Source organism: Phaenicophaeus curvirostris, chromosome 3, assembly GCF_032191515.1.
Source record: "Phaenicophaeus curvirostris isolate KB17595 chromosome 3, BPBGC_Pcur_1.0, whole genome shotgun sequence".
In the NCBI taxonomy this organism is placed as follows: domain Eukaryota; kingdom Metazoa; phylum Chordata; class Aves; order Cuculiformes; family Cuculidae; genus Phaenicophaeus; species Phaenicophaeus curvirostris.
This window is the reverse complement of record NC_091394.1, coordinates 2497406-2516118: the sequence shown is the minus strand read 5'-3', so window position 1 is coordinate 2516118 and position 18713 is coordinate 2497406. Positions and strand designations below refer to the sequence as shown.

The window sequence follows — 18713 nt, the reverse complement described above, 5'->3', positions numbered from 1 at the left end:
CAGGGAATAGGGAGAAATTATGAAAAACGAAAGCATCGTGTGTGATCTATCACAGTCAATCAACTTAGCACTGCTAAGAAGGAGGCACTTGAAAGTAAAATATGATCAATAAAATGATATTAAAAAAAGTGTGTGGAATAAATGTGGATATTAACAACTCCTTGAGAAAATACTATTTCCTCATAAGAAAGAAAAAACACTGCACTGATGTTCTGAAATATAAATTTTAAAATGAGCATCATCTGACAATCTGTTTATTGCCACCATGGCCTTTAGATGAGTCAGGTGTATCACACCTGCAAGATATTACAATACAACAAATGTGTACTAAAGGTTTGTGTGGTAGTTAGACAAAGCAGCAGAACTAGCTTCTAGCTGTTGATTTACACCAATATACATGTTACACTACTAAGCTGTTAGGATAGAAATGTTCTCCAGCAGCAATTAAACATTATTTTTTTGTCTTACATATTTGGAGATACAGAGGGGGAACGAAAGAATCCTAGTTCCCCCAGTAATTCATAAAATTATTCAACTTCATTTTTAGCCACAGATATCCCTGAAAAGAGACCCTGGAACTTGAAGAGATTTTGCTGAGTTCCAGAAACTTTATACCTATAAGACCTATATTTCTAATGGCTTTTCAGAGTACAAAAAGGGCTTGTATCTAAGCCTATCTAAACATACAAGCTTTTATTGGTAAACTGTTGTGTGGCATTACTGTATTTACAAGTGCTTCAGTGTAATGTTACAGCATTTGAGAATCAATAATGATGCGTCTTCGATTTCTGTTTTGCACACAGACATTTTCAATCTGGCTCTGTTGCACACTGGGGGGTTGTGAAGATGCTGGCATTGGAAAAGCAGATGGAATTTTAGAGAAAGCCAGTGTGTCATTTCACATGGAACAACGCCAGAGTTCTTTTGCTTAATATAAAACCTTGAACCAATAAGCTAAGAAAGGTGGAAGTAACTATTATTAATCTTATTTTATTGCCACTTGCTATAAGTTTTAAATGTCTAAACTTCATTTAAAAATGAATTATCTCACTGTATTGCTGTACCTTGTTGGCAAACTTGTGTGTGAGCTACTGGCAACAGGGAAAGATTCCATCTCCCTATCCTGTATCCTGAGAGGTAGTGGCTGGCATTAGGTCAGCATTTGTGAACAAGAAAGAAAGTTAAGAATATAAGATGGCAATTAACAAACAGATCTTTCTATTCGAGCATCCTGTCTCCATCAGTGGCCAAAAGCTGGTGCTCAGGAAGGGCCATAAAAACAGGCAGAACCCACAGGCTGATCCCAGCCCCTATCATTTGCAGCTCGGAGAATTCCTGGGAAAAAAAATGATTCCTGTGTAACTAATAATCTTTAATGTTTGCCATTCCTGAACCCAAGCAACCTGCAGTTGAATGTAAGCAAAGTTTGACTATTGCTTATTTTATGAACTATCTTAGGTGAAGTACTAGAGAAATCAAGAAGAGATCACACAATCTCTGCAGTACACTTAGGAGGAGAATACAGTATATTAGGCAGGAGAAGCATTGATGGATTTAGAAACAACTAGAATTCTCTTAGCAGTTTTCAGTTTATAGGGATACAAGGTATGAAAGAAACATTGCTGAGGAACTAGAGCAAATTCACGGGATCCTGGTGAAACAGAATCTGCATATACTCATTAACAACAGTTTATGGCCAAGTGCAACCCATTATTGATTGTGTCTGACTTGATAGCTGGAAGTTGCAGGTATTTTTATAACTCATGAGTTTTCTAAAATTTTCAAAATCTGCTTTTGCAGTTTATCTTAATAAATTCGTGTTACATCTTATGTGACAAACAGTTTTTACTTGGAGAATTAATAAACTCATATTTAAATAGAACTGTGATATATACATTATGATAAACTTGAGATGCATAATTTCTGTGTGTTCCCATTATGTTTTCACTATAAGAAACACAAAAAGAAGCAGTACTTTTTAAATCTAAATGTATAAGTGATAACATCTAGGTATCTTAAGTAAAAGAATTTATCTCTTCTAAATATTATGGTTTGGGTTTTTTTATGAAAGAGAGGTGTCACATGCATGTCACCCTGATAGAACAGGGGAAACTGAGAAATAGAATTATTTGGTGTTTGAAAAAAAAGACAGAAACAAAGCAAGAAACAGACAATAGACTTCTGTTTTAGACTCATTGTGATCTCAGGACTGAAAGTGAATATGTCTCCTATGCCATTTACATTCTAAAGTATTTTTTCCCAGAGGTAAAGTATGGGCCATGCTTTAGAGGACAGCAACTAAGACAACTGTAAAGGGAGGATAGACAACTGCCAACAAAAATTCTAAGCTGGTACACACTGACTCTAGCATTTTCCCTTGGTTCTTGTCAAAATTCCAAAATACACAGAAACAATGCATACGGTTATCCTCTAAGTCTTTATGAAGAGTGTAAGTTCTTTGTGCCTCCTCTTTACTGCAAGCCTTGCTGAAGGGCTACTTGATGATCTCCCGCATCTTCACTCACTGTCTTGGTAGAATCTCCAGCAACATACAAGGAACTTTGTCTGGTCCAAAATCCTACGTTTGCTTTCTTCTGTCTCTTTACTCTGAAACAAAATTTTTAAGAAAGTGTGACCACAACACTAATCAGGAAAGCCAATTTAAGTTTAGAACAATTGCAGATCAAGTATTTTTTCTAGGAAAAATATTTTGTTAGGAGACAGTAGAATTTAAATGATACAATCTTTCAGTGTTACGAACTTTATAGTACACATAAGATGCTTATCCACCTGATTCCTTAATAAACAAGAAAAAGGTATAGGGTTTCAGAGAAATTACTTAGGGAAGCAGGCTACACTTCCTTGCTTCACTTTTGATAACCAGGAGCCATTATTCATTAATTGACAGTTCTGAGCTCTGGTACTATTGCTGTTCAAGATGCATTTAAAGTCCAGTGCACCTCCTGAGTCTCTTGTCTGTTATATATCTTGCGCTGGCTCTCGGAGCCTATAAGTCTTGGGAACAGTGTTTGAAAAATAAGTTAACGAACCTGAGAGTTTTTAGCAAGCTGTGGAACAAAGTGGTTCCCAGTTGCTTCTTCCTATCTTTAACCCAACTCCTGGCAGCGTGAATGGGTCATTCATGCCATTAAGCATAAACATCTAATCTAATTTATTATTTAGAAAAAAGTTAGTCCATTATTCTTATTAAAAACCAGTATCACACATCAAAATCACTCTGGGGTACATAAGCTAACAAAGTGTTGAAGCCTTTGAGCTAACATAGCAATGTGATTGCTTACAGCATCACAGACTTCATGATGCTCCTGTCTACTGATGAACGTGCCTGCTAATTGCTCCAGATAGAGACTGGTTGTCAATCCCTACGTCAATAAGAATGAATAAACTGGCAAATTTCTCACCCTGCTCGATACAAAAGACTAGGCTGATCCAAAACTTAGCTGTCATTACTGAATTTCACCTGACTTATTTTTAAACAGACGGCTGTTTCCTTTTTAATTACTTATTTAGAGATTTCCAGTACTAACTTTGCCTTATTAAAAATTCTAGATAACTTGTAATAGTGATTCCTTGTTATTAAAAATGCTTGCTTGAGTATATTAGTGTAATATCACTTATGGTTTTTTCCTTTTCTATTCCTGTTGCAAATCTATGAAATTATAAAGATAAACAACAAAGAAAATCTCTAAAACCAGCAACTGACATATTTTAAAATTGAATTTCAAGAAAAGAAACAAAAATATCTGAAAAAATATTTGCTGTAACCGGTGGATATGGGCTTAAACTGCATCTTGTTCCCCTAGGAGTAGACACAGAACATTTTCAAGACAAATCAAGTTACTTGTTTTTAAAATATTTCTTGCATAAACATTTTAGAAACACATATTCTGCTGCTTCTGGATGCAATATTAGTGTATCTAACATCTATAAAAGAGTAGGAGCTTTTCATTCTGACTTCTGTTTCATAATGAAATTAATGCAGTTGCAGCTATAATGAGCTACCAGTAAAACCAGTACATGGATACACAGAATGATCAACTTTGAATATTTATACAAAAACATATATGTTTGCCAGAAATCACTAACATATAGACAAACTTGTTTCAAAGACTAATCCCAATTTGTGATGAATCACAAAACTTAAAGAATTCCTGTTGGCAAGCTAACGTCCAACAACTTAATTTCAATTCCCCATTGGTTTAAAATAGTCCTGAAAGAACCCCTGAGATCATTGCTTTACGTAAGGGAATTTTTGTGAAGGTATAACTGGCATATGTCACAAACTACGCAGTGCTACAGACTAGAAGTCTGGCTGGAAGCTGCCTGGAGGAGAAGGACCTGGGGGGGTTGGTTGACAGTGACTGAACATGAGCCAGCAGTGGCCCAGGTGGCCAAGAAGGCCAATGGACAAGGCGCTGAGGGACATGGGTTAGTGTTTGATAGGAATGGGTTAGTGTTTGATAGGAATGGTTGGACTCGATCATCGGGTGGGTCTCTTCCAACCTGGTGACTCTATGATTCTAAGTTGTTCTATTGTGTCCATCAGCCACATGGTGGAAGAGCACTAGGGAGCCCACTGAAATGGGAACCATGTCTGCTTCCAGCTGAAGCGAGCTGGGGTTCCTCAGCGCAAGCAGGGGAGCAGCAGATTGCACAAGTGCCCATTCTGGTAACGCAAAGCCCGGTCAGCTCTGCAGCTGCTTCTGTTGTTTTAGCTGACGGAGTCAAAACCCCTCTGTATGTGGGAGGACAACACAACTGCTCCACAAATCTTTGTCAGACAGGGACTATAACTGTGGAAAGTCTAATACTAAGAGTAGTATACAAATGCTCTACATACAAAAAAAAAAAGCAAACAACAAAAAAGGGGTACAGATGAATAAACAAAATAAAAGGCATGGATTTTAACCTTCAGATAAACAAGGAAGACATTTTAAAGATCTCCTCCTGGCAGCAGACAAAGAGAAAATACTATCAAAGTGAGCTAACAGAATCATGAAAATGCACAGGCACATAAAAAGGCAGCATGCCATATGTCCACCGATATCTAGTACAAGAAGAACATTAAGAAAGCTATTAAGACAGTGTCCCCATTGTGCCCAGGTATACTATAACATATGGTACATTTCCTGCTTCACTGTGTGCTTCCTTGCTTTTGTTGTTTAGCATCACTAATTTAAAGCTCAGTTAATATACTTCGCGTATTTCTCTACAGAATATTTTAAAATTCTCTGTTACTGCTTAAAATCAATCTTTTTTTTTAGTGCAAGTGCACAGTAAGTATGAACATAAGGTAGTCTTTTTTCCATACCTTAATTAAATGGAAGAGCTAGATGTAATTTTTCTAAGGAAGCTATACATGATACTTAAATTATTATTATCTTCTTAAGTCCTCACACAATTTGCTATAATCATGCTACAGATACATATCAAGGTTTCTGTTTGTTTTGCTCAACAAAGACTCCACAAGTGTAGATATGGGTATGTGTCAAGAGCATAGATTAGAGGCAAAATGGTAAGGGACTGATGTAAAAGTGTGAAAGAATATACAACAAGAAATATAAGGGGTCTATATACTGATAAATGCCCCTTGTATATCTGGAAAAGAGAGGGAAGCCAGCATGTCTGAAAGAGTCTTCTCCTTCATGGGTATTTATTCTCAAAAACCTAAAGAAGATTAAGAAATCTCAGGATTTCCTGCAGAAAGATACTAATTGTGGGACACATAGTTTGTGTCTTTGGTATTTACAGATTCTGCATGCTTCCTAGAGGAGCTGAACTTTCCCACACTTGCTTAATATTACTGAGGTTCCTATTTGCTTTCAGAACTCCTTATGGGAAAAAAAGTTCTCTTCTCAAAGGAATATTGTTAATTATCTGATCTGCCTTTCTAAGAGATTCATGTACTGTTTCATGAGTTTCATATAGATAATGAAATCAGAGTAAAAATACCCCCTCAACTTGTTAAATGCTTGCCTCAGAAATGTTTAACCAAATAACTTATTAGACTAAATAACTAGTTTCTTTTAATATTTAATTTAAAAGAAGTAAAGGGTGAGAGTTCACTTAATAATAATAAATAATAGTTGCCATATACTGTCTCATCCATGAGAGTGGTGCTATGCAGCACTATTCAAAAAACCATGCATACTATATTTCCAAGCATGAGTGGAGAAGGAAGAGATCTCTGGTATGAATCCAAATCAGAATGAAAAAAAGTAAATAATTACAAGCTTGAGTTAGTATCTTCACTGGTATAAACTATGCCTCAGTTTTAAGCATTTATTAGTGCCTAATACAAATAATATTCAGAGTGGAATTATAGGTTCCTACCTAAATTGTAGTAACATAGAATTGTGTTAGCTTCTGATTTAATTAAAACACATTTGCCGTGTAGCATTAGGGGACTGTTACAGACCGTGAATGAACATATGTATATTGAATAAGGCTTCATATCTTTACAAGGCAGAAATATCTTTACAAGGCAGAAATTGCTTAGACCCAGTGGAAACTCGTCTACTATGCAATTCCAGTCTTTAAAAATGTTATATAAACTCTCAAAGTATGACTTCTTCTGTAAACATTGTGTTTCCTTTGAGAATCACAAGACACCAAGTTATGTTTTCCAGTAATTCTCATTCAATTATTTTTGCTTCCTTGGAATTCATGCAGAACTATGTATTTTGGTTTTTGCTAGAAGAAAAGGTTTGTGCTTTGCCATATAAATATATTCCCTTTTAACTTCAAAATTCCTACCAGAATGAGAATTTCTGGTCAGAGTGTGCTACAACAACTACTACTGAAATTTACTAAACAATGACATTTAGTATTTTCTGTAGTATCAAATACGACAAAATTACAAATTTAAGCAATCTTTTGCTGCTGCAACCTAGGAAGAACATTTTGCAACTGCATTACTGTAGTTGTACAGATAAGAACCTGTTATTATTATTTTTGGAGACTAAATGATTTGAGCAAGTCACCCAGCAAGCACTTTAGGAATGAATGAAAATGAACATTATGCAATGGCTACCAAATAGAGAAGGACTCCTCCAAGCACCCATTCATAAGTTGAGGTCTTGTTAACAGTGAATTTTTCCAAAAAAAGAATAATACCTGTTTACAACATAACAGTTTCAGTGTTCTAGCATGTAATAAGAATGAAGTTGACCTTTTAAAAAGGTCTGTTTTTTTTTTTCTCAAATTGTTCTTCCTCAATTCTCAGATAATTATATGTTTCAGCTTGGTTTACTTTGCATAATGACTTGTTTCTTCAACTCTAATATAAAATCACTTGTCTGAATATTTCCTTTCAACTATATGAGAGAATAAAAAATCTACCCAATCTCTCCAACAAAATGAACACAATAAATAAATAATTTCTGCTTTTAGAGAAATGGCTTTTCCAGCTTTCATTTTTAAAAGACTGAACCAACTGGAATGAACCAGAATATCCATATCATCTGTTGCTGCAGGAAAAGAATGCAGAAAAACGTAGGCTTTTCAGGTCTTGACTGAATATACATTTTTTTTCCCATATCTATTATTATAGAACAGTCTCATGCAATTGTGCCAATAAATCTGTAATTCCTTGCACATTAAAATAAGGGAACAACAAATGCTCTTATATTCAAGTATGAAACACACTTCAGCTCTTTTGCTATTGCTAAGCATACATGAAGGCTATAATACAAAGTGGTATTACCATTATATTTTGCAGATCATCGTGTTTGACATTCATATAGCAAATACTCAAAATTTAAATAAATTTAAAAGTAAAAATTGAAAAGGAGATGTCAGAAATATTGAATAGTGACCAATGCAGTACAATCAACATTTTTTTTCCTATATGTTCACATTAAAATAGAAAAAACTACCCAAAACCAATCCATGAACTTTTAGCTAAATTACTTATTGTTAAACCATCAAAATTCTGCCTGGGAAAGTAGATACTATAAGTGGCTGTTTTCAGACTTGTAAGTGGATTGTGTAAGAATTATTTCTGTAATGAACTTTAATATTTCTTTACAAAATGCCTTCTTATTTCTGAATACAGGCACAGTTCCCAAGTCCTAAAGAAGGAAGATTTCAATAACATATTCACTCCTTTCTGTTTTAAGAAGAGTGATTCGCATGGAAGGTTTTTTATGCAGCTGAAAAAGGGATAAGAAAGTAGAGTTGGCACAAGCTTTTTTTTCTCATTCCTTTTTTATATATTAAGATTCACTTTTTACGGTAACATCTTCACCTACGTAATCTCCAGGCCAATAAAAATCATGATCATTGCCCTTCCCAGTAATTACATGGTTGCCAGCTTCAATTTAGTTCCATTTATCCTTTCAGAATTCATAACTTCTAACAGTTGCTCAACATGCATCTTCATTAAGTTTCTCTTATTCTAGGTATGAAAGGTATTCAGCTCTGTAGCATACATTAAATTTCCCCCACTCCACTTCCTATTCTCCATCCAAATTTGTCTGGAAACTAAGTGGGTTATCTTCAGAATCATGACAAGTAGGTTCTTTGTTATATACTGGGTTTTTATTCCCACTGAAAACACTACAGTAATGTTTAAACTGAAAATGGAGTTCTCTTCAGTAAGGAAAAAGCCATGTACACTCAAAACAAATAAAATAATAAATTGCTCTGCTGCGATATCAGACAATATTATGCTTCCTAGTTATAGTTAATAAATGAAAATTAGATAAGAGTTCTGGGAAGCACTGGAGAGTTCTGCCATACACCATGTTCTGCCCTGAATCATTGACCCAAACTCTGTTCATTATTGATAGTATTAAAGTCTAGTGTCTCTTGAACTGACTGAAGGAGAGACGAACACCATGCATCGCTGCAGTGCTGTGATTACAACATGTGCAACAGTGAAAGCATTTCTTTTGAAATTTGTAAGGCTGAGAGACAGACTATGAATGTGCGCATTACAGTTACTTATTCTACTCCTTTCCATTCCTCCCAGCTTCAAATTCTGACATGATATTAGCTGCTATCTCACAGCCCGTTAAAGATAGCATGCAGCTAGAAAAATTATCTAACTGGAAGTTTGAACCCTGGCTTTCAAATATCACAAAGCACTAATCTCTAGCTCTGTGGTTGCTAGTGTTTTGACTGCTGAAATCAGGTGGGTGCTGAAGTGAAAAGCAACAAATGCTGATAGCAATCTGGTGATGTGAAGGTTTCATTATCTTAGGATGTCTGATAAAATGTTACAAGTGCTCTCAGGACCAGTAAAATTATCTTAAGTACGCAAACAGCGGGGGGAAAGCACTAATCCCTAAACAGCAGTAAAGCAGACAAAGACAAAAGCAGTTAAAGAGTAAAGCAGTTTGAGACAAGAGGTAAAACATACTTAGATAAGATACAGAGCGCTCTTCCTTTTTACCTTATCCATTATTTGCAACAATGTTTTATGTATCAATATGCTAGAACAACAAACTCGTATTTGTTAATTACCATTCATAGTTTGGGTTTCATATTGGAAAAAAACCAATATATTGTCTGAATGTTTTGGTAAGAAAAGATACCTGAAATTTTCTACATCTCAATTACATTTATAATGCCCTAATTCTCAAGACGGTTCAGACAAGCCGACCTCCTATCTGCAAACTCCTCTGAAAAGTCTAATTTTAATGTCTCTGCCAGGAGATGAGCTGGTTATATTTCTACTGTCTATTTTTCTCATACTTCTCTATCATCCAGAATCATTGTACCAGAAATGTTTGGGGATACATACCTGTTTAGTGCTTTCGAGATGCTTTTATTGACCTGTTGCCCAGCGTTTCAGGTAATCCCTTTTGGAATGAGCGAATACGCTCTGCTTGAGTAATCTATTAGGGCAGATTTACAGCAATGAAGTCCTCAATCATTTCTATGACCCTTTATAGACTCCCTCCAGCATGTCCACATCTTTCTTATATTAGGTGACTGGAATTGAACCTAGAACTCCTGATGCGATCTCACAAGTGCAGTGCTGAGTAGAGGGAAAGGATCACCTCCCTCAACCTGCTGTCCATGCTCATCCTAGTGGTATTGGCCTTGAGAGCGCTTTGCTGACTCAGAGTCACTTTTAGCACAGCTGCTTTCTGTCCAGTTGCCCTCAAGTCTTCCTTAATTCAAGGGATTGCTACTACACAAGTGCAAAATTTGGCATTTCTCTTTGAACTTTATGAGGTTACTCTTTGCCCATTTCTCCATCTTCTTATGTTCTCTCTGAATGATGCACAGCTACTTGTTTTTTTTAATGACTCTTCTGTTTTGCATTATCTGAAAACTTGCTGAGGGTGCGCTCTGTTCCATTCTCCAGATGATTAATGAAGTTAAACAGTACTTGTCCCAGTATTGACCACTGAGGTACACTACCAGTAACTGCCTTCCAATTGGACTCGATTTGATTGACCACAAATATTTTAGCCTGGTAGTTCACATAATTTTCAGTCTACCTCACTGTTCATTTATTTAATTTGTACTGCATCAGACAGTCTATAGCTATGTTATAGGAAGCAGCACTGGAAGTATTGCTAATATCAAGATAAATAACATTCAGTGCTCTCCTGTCATCCACAAAGCTAGACATTTCATAGTAGAAAGCTATCAGGTTGACCAGGCGTAATTTCCCCTTTATAAATTTATGTTTAGAGTCATCTTCTTGTCCTCGACATTCTTGGAAATGTTCCCAGGCTTAGCTGTTCCATTGCATTCCCAGGGATCAAGGTGAGGCTGACTGGTCCATGATTTCCCATTTCCACCTTCTGTCCCTTTCTGCACAAAAGGTTGTACAAACTGCTGTGCCTTTTTGCTGCCTCTGTCATTTATGCTCTCCTCCTGTCTTCAGTGCTACCTAGTTCTCATATTTGGTTAACAACTGCGTCATGCTGGGTTTATCCACTGCCCTCGCTATTCTGTAAATCTCATTTATACTCCTCTCTCCTCTCTTCAAATGCAAGACTACAAGACTCTTTCCCTGAAAGCAACCCATCCATCCATTTGACTCATTTAGAAGTTGAGCATCTGCAGCTGTGGCTTCCTTGCAAATTTATGTTCAAAAGAGGAAAAAAAAAAGGCATGTATTTATTAAGATGGAATATCAGCAGTTCAAATTATATGTACTTGAGGTTAATTTCACATTCTCTGCAATTTTATAGCTTTCAGTAAAAGAAAATATCTTATATGTTGAACATTCTTTCCGTATCAATACAGAAAGCTTGTGTTTTTTCTTATTTTTTGTCTAGACAGATTAGTTTTATTACTGTTGAGATTTTCTTTCCAGCTATTGTTTGCAATTCCTTGTTTTTTTCATACCTCTAAAACTTTCAAGAATTCCAAAGACTGAATCTGTCACAATACTCTTTAGATGCCTGAAACCCTCTACTTTTGAAGAATATTGTTGCAATAAAAAAAAGATGTTTATCTGTCTATTTACAGCATCAAAAATTAATAGAATATTGGACTGACATGTTATGAAGTTCTTGTGTGACTAGAAACAGAATCGAGCTTTTTGTTGTGTTGTTAAACAAGGCATAACTGATTCAATATATTTTCTTTATTTCCTGAAAATTATGAATCACAGCAAGTGATTTAGAGTGAGCATGATTGTGCTGGGATCAGAAATAATAAAAACAGATAGAGAAAATTGTCCTCATGGCAGATGTTCTTAGATGTTAGGAACTTTTACAGGATTTCATAGAAGATACAGAATCCACAGATCATTAGAAAGTAAATACATAGAATACGTAATAGTCAGAGGTGCATGCATTGTCCTTGCTACATTTAAGAAAAACAAACAAACTGAAAATGCTAATATTTTCATCATATGGTTCTCTATTGATATGTTGCATTGCCATTGCTGGATTTGATCAATTTTGCATGAGTATAATTCTAATAACTTCATAAACTGATTCAAGAAGGGTATTAGAAATGTTGTCAGATTCTAGTAATGGATGGCCATGTCATTTTGACAAAGTACCCAGCTCATCTCTTGCAAGTTATATTAGATTGAATACTGAGGCTAATGTAATGATATATGAAAATATAGACAGCTATTTGTTACGCATACATGTATGTGAATAAGTTAGTCTGCCTCTGAATAAGGAGACATAGCATTTAATTATTCCGAAATCTGATATGAGAAATATTTTTCCCCATAAAATTGTCAAAGAAGCTCCACACCGATGTGTCTTTAGCATTCATTGATTTGTTTTCATGAAACAAATTCAGAGTATCCATAAATCATTTCCATAAAGCAACTTTTTTAGTATTAGTAAAAATTAACAAGTTTCTCTGTCTTCCCTCCTTGCAACCTAGAAATTTAGAAAAAATATACAAATAATATGAATAGTCTTAGCTTGAATTCTACTTTACAGTCTTTCAGTTTGACAGCTGCTATCACTTGGGAATTTTTGTGACAAATGTCACTGTACCTGGAAGGGAAAGAATGTCCTTAGTGGAAGTGTCACCTTCAGAATGAAGCACTTCAAAGTGGCTCCAAGAGGAATACTCTTGCATTCTCCATGTCTGAGATGCTGTTTGGTTTAAAAGATCTGTATTTTGGGGAAAGAATATACACCCAAAAAAAGTAATATTTTGCAATATTACTTCTCTAGCTCTACAGTTTCCCATTGTCCCATCAGAAAACAAATCATTTTCCATATCTTACAGAACCAAGCTTCCTCCATAAAAGGGACCATGTCACTAGAATATGGAAGTAGATTTCTAGGTACTTACGAAAATAATCATTCAAATGACAAGTTTCCAGAACCTTCTGCAAAGTACATTATTGCTTATAAATCCCAGCAGTTGGCCATACATCACTTTCTAATTAGTGTACCTCTTTCACACTGTTTTTTCCATTCCCACTTTTTTGATTGTCTCTTTGTTGCAACTATATCAATTAATTTCTTTATTATTCTGAATTCATGTACTTTCCAAGAAAATGACAAGCTTTCTGGTAGCTCAGTTCTGGGTAGAAGTACTAATTTTTAGCTCTCAAACACAAAATTTTTTGCTTCTGAGTATTTCCAGTTTGTCTATTGAAAACTACAACGCAATAAAAATTATAAACTTGGATTTACTGGCTGGCTGGCTCTTAAATGAAATAACATATCATCAAAAACTGGTTAATGCTTGTGTAAAGTAAAGAGTCTGGCTTAAATTTTGACATTTTTTACTTCTTTAAAACTGAAATATTACTCATCTTACTTCCTTACATTTAGACCAGTAATCACATATACAGATGTTTTACTGAAAAGTAACATTACTACAGCTTCAGCTGTGATGGGATGATACTATACACTGGAGAATTTTCTCATTTTGTATCGTGAAATACTTGTCATGAAATTTTAATTTGCAATAGTGGTCAGTACAAATCTGCAATCGTCCTTCAGAGATCTTCCATGTTTTTCATTTATTACTATATCTTTAAACATGTCTGCAGTATGGGCAAGCAGACAAAATCAACTATGTAAAAGCATCCCAGAAATTTCTTTCAAGAAAAATAAGTAACATACACTAATATTTTTTGCAAGTGACAGTAAATACAAATCACAGCAGGAGACTTTTAAGGATGGAGCTGATGGATGACAAACACGTTACCCTAAAAAAAAAAAGTATGCAATGTAAGCTTCAACTTTTTGGAAATACTGTTGAAAGAAGCTATCTCAGAAAAATACTTCACATTGCTATCTGAAAACTAAAAGAAAGTGACTCTTCTGGTCTCCAGAATAAAATATAACTGCAATATGTGCTGAGAAGTGATAAGCACATTTAAAAGATTTAATTAAAGCTGTCAGGAATAAAGAAGAGAGCTACCGACACAGAAACTCTCATGACAAACTATCTGTTGAAGAATCTTTAAGAACCAGAAAATATATATCTGACTACAGAAAATGTTACACTCTTACTGAGGGCAATTAGCTGATCTGAACCATGATACACATTTATAATGTTCAGTATGAGGTTATCCACTTACTTAGGTGCATTCAGAAAAGCTGAAATTTGAAATTATTTGTAAACGGACCTGTATTTCTTTTATAACTGCTATGCAACCTACTCATTCTATTAATCATTTTACAAATGGTGTTTGTGTTTATTGACAGAATAATTTCAGGAAAGATCAATGACTCATTTTAAGAACAATCTTGCGATACTCTACCAGCATTTGAATCCTATATTTAAAAAAATTATCCACTACTTCAAGTTAGCTTTCAGAATAATACATTAGTTATCTCTGCTTTATATAATAAATATTGGATTCATTCAATCCCATTGAAAAAAAAAAGGTTATTCCAATCAATAAGAAGCCTAAGGAAAAAAAAATCACATATTGGAACTAATTGTTTGTCACCTTGAAAAACATTAGTAATCTTACCCAATACTTGCTCCACTAGTGACCTGATAACTTCTAAATAATAAAGTCGAACAGAAAGAATGGATGTGTTCATGGGATCATGTGTTAGGTTTTTCCTTCTTGATCACTTGAAGAATGATGTCTAGTTTCCTATGTTTACTGGGGTGGATATTTACTTAAGATAACAAATGCAAAAGAAAATAATATTAACAAAAATAGTCTTTTCAGAGAAGTAGACAATAACATATGTACTGCTTATATTGGAGATAATTAGCATTACACAAAAATATGCTTATATACTAAAGTTATCAAACCTATAAGCAGTAATATGGGTGATGCTGTGGGCAATACTACATTGTCAATAACAATGAAAAAAAAGCTGTCTTGATTTATTGTATTACTAAATCTTTTTTTTTCTAATATAGAAAGCTGCTTCTGTGCTGACATTAAATCATGAACAGCTTAATAACTTTTTAAGTTTTAAAGAAACTGATGAAAATTTGATATAAGAGGTACTAAGTGGAGGGCTACAATTTTAACAGATCATCGATCAAAACTATTGTTTAGCTTTCCAGTTTCATAGATGGTGCAAATACAATTATGGAGTGTTCTGTACAGCTCAGAGAGGATGGAAACTAGTTCTGTTATGTTCCTTTAAATGTTCATAAATACTGCATCCACCGTCTCCTTACATTTGCTTCTATATAGGCTGTATTAAACATGAGAAAACTAAACATTAGCAATAATGAGTTTCTTTTTTTTTATGAGACTGTATGCATGCAAACAGCACAGCAATATCTTACAAAAAGTCTGCTCAAAATCAGCCTACATTTTTAAATTTTCGTACAAGTATCACACAAAAACATTTTACACAAATGTCATTCTCATTTTCAAAGAGCTATAGGTGAAAGCATTTGAAAAGAATGGCAACTTAGGTCACATACTTTCTAATTAAAAAGAATAAAAAAAGAACTGAAATGAAGCAAAATTTATAATTTCTTTTCCTTAGCTGATTTCTTAATTGAATTAAGGACCTAGGGAAATGCATTTCTCCATCTGCACCTGACAGATAATTCCCCATAAACTCTATAAATGAAAACAAGTTATCCATGGTCTTGAAAGAAACTCATTGCTGATGTCAATTTAGAAAATATGTTCAATTTTGAGAATAAAGGCTAAACAAAATGTATTTAATTATGTATTTAAATATTCAAGAAGGCCCATTTAAAGCTACAGAGGATTATTAGTGTTAGTATTTCCTTATTTTTCAGAATTTAATAGCACCAGGATGCTGTATAGTTAGTTTCTCCTTAGTCTTGGATTTTTATCTAGTAGAATAAGTATGCAACATCTTGTCTTTACAAGACTGTTATATATCACTCAATGGGCTTTTCTCACATTCATATTGCATGACATATATAACCTCTCATGTTCAGATAGAAATACTATCCTTGTGATTCCTGACTGCCAACTTGGTAGGTCAAAAATGTGAATATTTTGATCTCTAGATTAGAGGGACAGTTGCTATGGTACCGTGAATTTAGAATCAATCAATCCCCATGAAGTGTCTCATTTTCCACCACCTACTGATTCAGAGTTCTTTGATAAATAAATACATATGACCATTAAAAAATAAAATAAAAAATTACACATCACCGAATCACAGAATCATAAAATTATTTAGATTGGAAAAGACCTTTAAGATCATCAAGTCCAACTATAAAACTAACACTGCCAAGTTCAACACTAAATCACGTCCTTAAGCACCACATCTTACATGTGTTTTAAATCCCTCCAGGGATGGTGACTCAACCACTCCTCTAGGCAGGCTGTTCTGATTCTCGACAATCTTTTCTGTGAAGCATTTTTTCTTCCCTGGTGCAACTTGAGGCCATTTCCTCTTGTCCTGTCTCTTATTACTTGGGAGAAGAAACTAATACCTGCCTTGCTACAACACCGTTTCAGGTAGCTGTGAAGAGTGATAATGTCTCCCTTGAGCCTCCTTTTCCCCAGAGTAAACAACCCCAGTTCCTTCAACCCCTTTTGTTTCAATCAAAAACAAATAAAAAAGTTCTTTCAATCCTACATAACAAAAAGAGGGCTTTTTTCAGTAAAGATGGAGATATTGATCAGTTTAATCAGATCAGTCATTCTGAAAATGTAAGTCTCTTGCTCTTGGAAGACAAACTGTTACTGGCAAAAAGACAGAGCAAGAATTTCTCTCCACAGCCATTTTGGTTAGAGGGAATCAATACAGAACGGCAGTTTATATCATCTCTTCAGCACAGGGAAAAAAGGAATATTTCAAATGGTTAAGGAAATGCATTATGGGAAAGCATGACATAGCTAAGCTGTCCTCTTGCCTGTTGCTACAAAACCTTTAGAGGTGTGTGGTTGCAAAATCAAACATCTCAAAGGATAAAACTTACAGTGTTAAAATCCTTAACATTTTGGTACACTCAAATTTTACTTATAATGCAGCCCATCACATGCGTGGTTGAGGGCTGTTTCCCTGTTCCCATCCTCCCTTTTAATCAACCTTTCTGCTCCTACACTACCTCTGTCCCCTCTCCTCCTGTCTGATTTTTTTTTTTCACTTCTTATTTTTGCCTCTGCCCCCAGTTCCTCCTCCCCACACCACAACTGTCCCAGGTCTGCTGCCCTTTGCTGTCTCAGCCATGCTGCTCTTCTTCAGAGTCGTAACACTCAGAGTACGATTGTTAAAAATAGAGACCAGAACCTGCATGAAACACTGCAGCTTCCATATGTCCTCTGTGGCTTGAAGGAACAGTTGTAGCAAATATTACATTAACTTGTGAGGATTGATGCATGCCAAGTACTCCAAGATGCTATGAAACATTTTGCTGCAAAACTCTAACAAGTTTCCAATGAATATGAGAAATAGATTTCTACAGGCTTCATGAAAATATTCAAGTTTTCATGCGGGAGGCCAAAGACCTGATTTTGCCTGACAGGAGGATCATCAAGCTGCCTAATTTAAAGTCTTTACTCCAAAGCACTATAAGTGAAAAATTTAAACTTAAGAATTATTTCAACATAACATTGCATTTTCCTGGAGGCAGCAAACCCCTACTATAGTAGCTTTATATAGCTATAAATACACACAGAGATGCACACACGTGTAGCTTCAGGCCATCCAGGGCAGGGTAATGCTCTATCATAGAAGTCTGCCAAACTTATAAGCAGATGACAGGAAAAGAGTTTTAATTGTTAGTAGTATTATCATATACAGGCACAAAGACTACTATGAGCATAAATAATTTTTAAGTAAGCAAATACAAAAATAATGTGTTTTTTTCCAGTATAGAAGCAACCTTAGGGGATTTAAAAAATAAAGGAGTCTACCTTATCAGAGTCTGATCCAGCAAACATTCAGGATATCAAGATTGGCCTCTCCTGTTGTCAACAAGAAGTTCATACATGCTATCCTGCTGGAGTAGAGCTTTTCAACATTTATGGGTACAGTTTTACTTACGTCCACGGGGAAGTTGTGATAACCTCTTTGTTACTAGGAGGTTCTTTTCTAATCTACTAACACAGAAATAAAATAAAACTGTACTGACTCTACACCCCGCAGCATTACGCTTGTGTCTCTGTACAGAATTTCTATCTCTTCTCCAGATTATGAAGGATTTTTAGTTCAGGTGAAGTGAAGCACAGCTCCAAAACAGAAAGACACTCGGCTGGTGCAGCATGTCATATAATAAGCCTTCCCTTAAAAACAATGACCTCTCAGGACGTTACAGAAAGATGTCTAAGCAGCGTGCCAGTGATGCTGCATGGTCTGTTCCATCAGTTTGCCTTTGGCCACACAGCAGATGTGCCTGTCTGAGCAGGAGCTGTTAGAATATATCATGAAGATGGACCAATGGAACACGATGCTCACCTGACTGCAGTGCCAGCATTTGAGATCCTAGCTCTGCAAGGTGAGACTGAGGAAAAGCAGTACTGGTACCAGATGCAGTAATCATATCCAGAGTGCCACACAGGTAGCTCTTTGGAACAGAAAAGATATGCTTAAATGTTTCCATACCTCTGTTCAGGGAAGGGAAGAGAAGGGGAAAAAGAACATTTCAAAAGAGTGAATGACAGAAAACAACACCTTAATTTGTGTAATACTCAGGAACTGCTCAATGATTATAGAATCACAGAATCATAGAATCATCAGGTTGCAAAAGACCCACCAGATCATCGAGTCCAACCATTCCTATCAAACACTAAACCATGTCCCTCAGCACCTTGTCCACCTGTGCCTTAAACCCCTCCAGGGAAGGTGACTCAACCACCTCCCTGGGCAGCCTCTGCCAGGGACCAA

General features: G+C 35.4%; 1 protein-coding gene across 1 annotated transcript in view; it reads right to left on the bottom strand.

Moving 5' to 3' along the window:
• Positions 1-2380: 2380 nt before the first annotated feature.
• The window catches only part of CCDC102B (coiled-coil domain containing 102B), an 86177-nt gene continuing 69844 nt past the window's right edge, over positions 2381-18713 (bottom strand). Inside the window, exon 5 of the mRNA XM_069853028.1 lies at positions 2381-2607. Within this exon, the coding sequence (XP_069709129.1) occupies positions 2518-2607 (90 nt within the window). The 3' untranslated portion in view covers positions 2381-2517. The remainder of the gene's footprint in view (positions 2608-18713) is intronic.